This window comes from Ictalurus punctatus, chromosome 12, assembly GCF_001660625.3.
Source record: "Ictalurus punctatus breed USDA103 chromosome 12, Coco_2.0, whole genome shotgun sequence".
NCBI classification, from domain to species: domain Eukaryota; kingdom Metazoa; phylum Chordata; class Actinopteri; order Siluriformes; family Ictaluridae; genus Ictalurus; species Ictalurus punctatus.
In genome coordinates this window covers 20,940,130-20,943,989 of record NC_030427.2, presented here as the reverse complement: position 1 = coordinate 20,943,989, position 3,860 = coordinate 20,940,130, and the positions used below count along the sequence as shown (strand labels likewise).

The following is a 3,860-nucleotide window of genomic DNA, read 5'->3' as shown; positions in this document are numbered from 1 at the left end:
ATTATACTTAATTCTCCATGTTTAATCTTTAGGTTCTAGCTTCCATTGGGTACAGTTTATGACTTTAAAATCTGACGAAGTCACTAATACTTTATCATGTGCTCCAAATTATGGAGTAGAATTTTAACGATCACTAATTACTGATAAAAAAAAAAGTAATTTGTTTTCAATCAACTGCACTCACTTTTTTTTACCCTAACATGGATATTTAAGACTAATAAGATGTGATATGAAGTTAGTCATGTCTGCTAAGACAGTTTGTATAAAGTGTTTCTCGCATATTTACACAACTAATAATATTATTATTAATACTTTATACATAACAGATCTCCAGTTATGTGGCATGACTGAAACTAATGCATTATATGTGTTCCTTATATATATATATATATATATATATATATATATATATATATATATATATATATATATATATATATATATATATATATATATATGTGTGTGTGTGTGTGTGTGTGTGTGTGTGTGTGTGTGTTGTAAATTGAACTGTACAATGTGGTTATATAAGAATTCTGGTAATAGCAGTGAGTATATGTATATGGTTTGAACAAAAGTAAATATTTCTCTGTTACACTGTCCTGTATACTGTATGTTTTGTATTGCATTATACTTGTACAGTATAATCATATTACTGTGTATATATACACTGTATATATATTACCCCCCCCTCCCCCTCACACATACACACACACATAATAATGGAGAGTCCCTGAGGTAAAAAGGAAGGAAAGGTTTCATTTCACACCCTGACACTGACAATAGTCAAAGAGGGACCATCTCAGCTTCTCCACTCCTTAATTTTCTTTTTCTTCTCTGTTTTTTTCTATCCAGTTTTCCATGCCCAACTGATGATCCCCTTGAGAATGTGAGGAGGCGACTCATTGTGTAACAACAGCGTTCCATGTGTTGGAAAGAGATGACACAGTAACATGGAGGTGTGGCATTTACTGGGTTATAAAAGGAAGGCCGGGAGTCTGAGCTGCACATGAGCACCTGTCATTGCCTCTAGCAAGAGCACTAAGAACTTGGCACACAGTAAACGTGTGGACGTTGCTTTCTGTGGATATTAAAAGCTTGTTTTAGTCTTTACAATGGATCTCTCTCTGCACACCATTCTGCTGATCTCTGCAACATTCTGTGTGTTTGTTGAAGAAGGTAAGTCAGTACCTTTCAGTTGCTCTTATGCTGTTGTGGAGGATGCAAACTTATGTGCACTACACTGACAAGGCATGCATTTAATATTTTCGCAAAGTATAAATATATTAACATATGATGTTTCAAGATACTAGAACTACTTTTGGAAATTGTACTGTACAGCATGACCGCAACATTCAATGGGTGAAAATAGCTGAAGTTTCATTGTTTAGGTGCCAGTATTATTGTAGTAATGAGAAATAACACACATACTACATGGAATTGAACTTTTCTTATAACCCAATAACCCACACTGGAGACAAGAAGGTTATCATCTAACTGCCTTTGTATCTTAAGTGATAAGTGTTCCATATCTAAATGGATACCATTGTATTGGGCATGGCATATTTACACTGTTCAAGTTTGATTGAGAGTTTATAGATATTTGTTAGGTAATATGTCTAAGACTTAACAACAATGCTGAGCTGTTCATTTCTGTATAGTTAATTAACGGAGCCCTGGTAAATATCCTATATTTTAAATCAATGTGCTCTTTATGTGCTCGGTTTCTAGGATTTGGACTACCCCTCTTCCAAACATCAGAAACCCAGAGCTTTTCTTCTACAGCCGCAAGGGTTCGAACCAAACGCTGCTCCTGCAGTAACTGGATGGATAAGGAATGCATCTACTTTTGCCACTTGGACATAATCTGGGTCAACACACCTAGGTACGTTACTCTGAGATTAACACACAGCCCAAATTCACATATAAACCCAGCTGGATGCTGTACTTTCAGCATTATGCTGTGCATCAGTGGGGTTTAATATGCAAATAGAGATCTGTACTATATCTGAAAGTTCATATCTTTATTTCGATGATGCTTTTCCACACAGTAAGATCACCCCGTATGGCCTCGGAAGTCCTCTGTCTCGTCGGCGGCGCTCCACCGGGCGTTGCGAATGTGCCAACCCCAACGATCCTACCTGTTTCACTTTCTGCCACACCAGGTGAGCATAGTATAATCCTTGTCTCTTGTGTAAATCAACTGTGAAAAAAATAGACTCCAGATCAAAGGAGATAGACGACTCTCATCTTTTCTGTTGTGCATACCAATGGCAATCATACAGAACCCAAACAGATCAGGGTAAACTGTAGTTAAAGGATTAAGATGTGCGCTGATAAGGTGCAGCTGTTTACTTGACTGGGACTAACCTACACTGGCTTGATTTATAATGAGTCATGCAGGTCCCTGAGTCATGAGGTTATTTTTAGAACCTCTGTTTTTTATCATGCTAGGTTGTTAAGAATTTTTCAAGTCGCTCAGTTAGTTAAAAACGAAGCTGTGCCTCCACCCTTTGACACTGACGTCTGTACAGATCTTTACTGACATGCTTTACATTGTTTGCTGTAGGGTAAAAAGGAGGAGATGGAGAATGTTTATTGCTCAGTAATTTAGAACTAATTATATTGTAATGCTTCACCATGTGACTTTTGCAATATGTACATTATTTAATCCGGCACTTATACTTTTGGTTACAGCTCAATGGACCCAAGCCTAGTGATTGTGAGTCCACTTGATCCTGACGTGGGCGATGTGGATAAAACTGACAAAGATCTCCTCACATATTTCAGGTAAGAAACATTCATGAACCGACAAATTTTTACAAACATATGCATATATATTTGTTGCGGCAAAGGGTGTTAACCAGGTGTTTGCTTTTTTCCATTTGTAGGCAAGTTGCCAAGGTGAATCTCCTCGCAGCCGAGCATTCTTCTGTCTCAAGAAAAAAGCTGATCAAGACCAACAAATCTTGAGCCAGCCAGAGAAAGATGCAGAGCAATAAGAAACAAAGGATCAAAATCTTCCCAGGAAGACATGTCATTCCTTGGTAAGAAACTGATGCCCTTGAGAGGATCTCTTCTGCTCAAAACTGGGCTATGACTAGAAGGACAATTGAGAGAAAGTTCTCTCAGAAGACAATGGAAGACCTAAGAATGCTCATGGGGGAAAAAAAATACATCTATTAAATATACTGACAGTGTTAAAAGGAAAAGACTTAAGGCATTCAGGGCCACAATTAATACACAGAAACGTCACGGATCAGAGAAGCAGTGGAATGTCTGGAAATGCCTATTTGAATAGAAGTGTGCCTTGTGTTGTTTTACAATTGGAGGAATGGAGCACCTTGAACACCTGTGAAATGGTGGCCTTTCCAAAGCAAGGAATGTTAAGCCAAACCGCAAAAAAACAAAACACCCCCCCCCCCCCCCCCAAAAAAAAAAAAAAAAAAAAAAGCCATGTGGGAGTCACGTTTGATAGTTTAGCACTAACAAATGAAAACTGTAAATCCTAGCCTTACAAATGAGGCACTTATTGTGCAAAAAAAGTTCAATACTGTTATGAAAGGTTAAATATAACAGTGATGTGTCTGTATACTAAAGTCTTTTTATCCTCTCCTTTTAGTACATTCTGCTCTTCTCTTCATTTCAGATGCACTTCTCTGTATCAGAGTTTCATATTATTTAATTTCTCTTGAAAATGTTAATTACCTCTTTGCAGTCTGCTGCTGGAATTATGGAGGAAGACATCATAAACACTGAGTTTATGCTTTTGTTTCTACTCTATGATAACAATGACCAAAGGTTGCTATGCTGTCTTATCTTAGTTTGCCAGTGGATTCTTTGGGACATATATAAGCTGTTTT

The 3,860-nt window shown here is 37.3% G+C and overlaps 1 protein-coding gene across 1 annotated transcript; it reads left to right on the top strand.

The window, feature by feature from the left end:
- The first annotated feature begins 984 nt into the window (after nt 1-984).
- edn2 (endothelin 2) lies at nt 985-3,424 on the top strand. The gene is made up of 5 exons (XM_017480684.3): nt 985-1,176; nt 1,729-1,882; nt 2,049-2,162; nt 2,695-2,787; nt 2,889-3,424. The coding sequence occupies exons 1-5, from the start codon at nt 1,113-1,115 to the stop codon at nt 2,968-2,970; spliced, it is 507 nt and encodes a 168-aa protein (XP_017336173.1). The 5' UTR covers nt 985-1,112; the 3' UTR covers nt 2,971-3,424.
- The last annotated feature ends 436 nt before the right edge of the window (nt 3,425-3,860 follow it).

Excerpts from the sequence above, each read along its gene's own strand:
- edn2 (XM_017480684.3), top strand. The coding sequence starts at position 1,113 with ATGGATCTCTCTCTGCACACCATTCTGCTGATCTCTGCAACATTCTGT. Across the intron at positions 1,883-2,048 it reads ATCTGGGTCAACACACCTAG|TAAGATCACCCCGTATGGCC; the intron begins GTACGTTACTCT and ends TTTTCCACACAG. Across the intron at positions 2,788-2,888 it reads GATCTCCTCACATATTTCAG|GCAAGTTGCCAAGGTGAATC; the intron begins GTAAGAAACATT and ends TTCCATTTGTAG.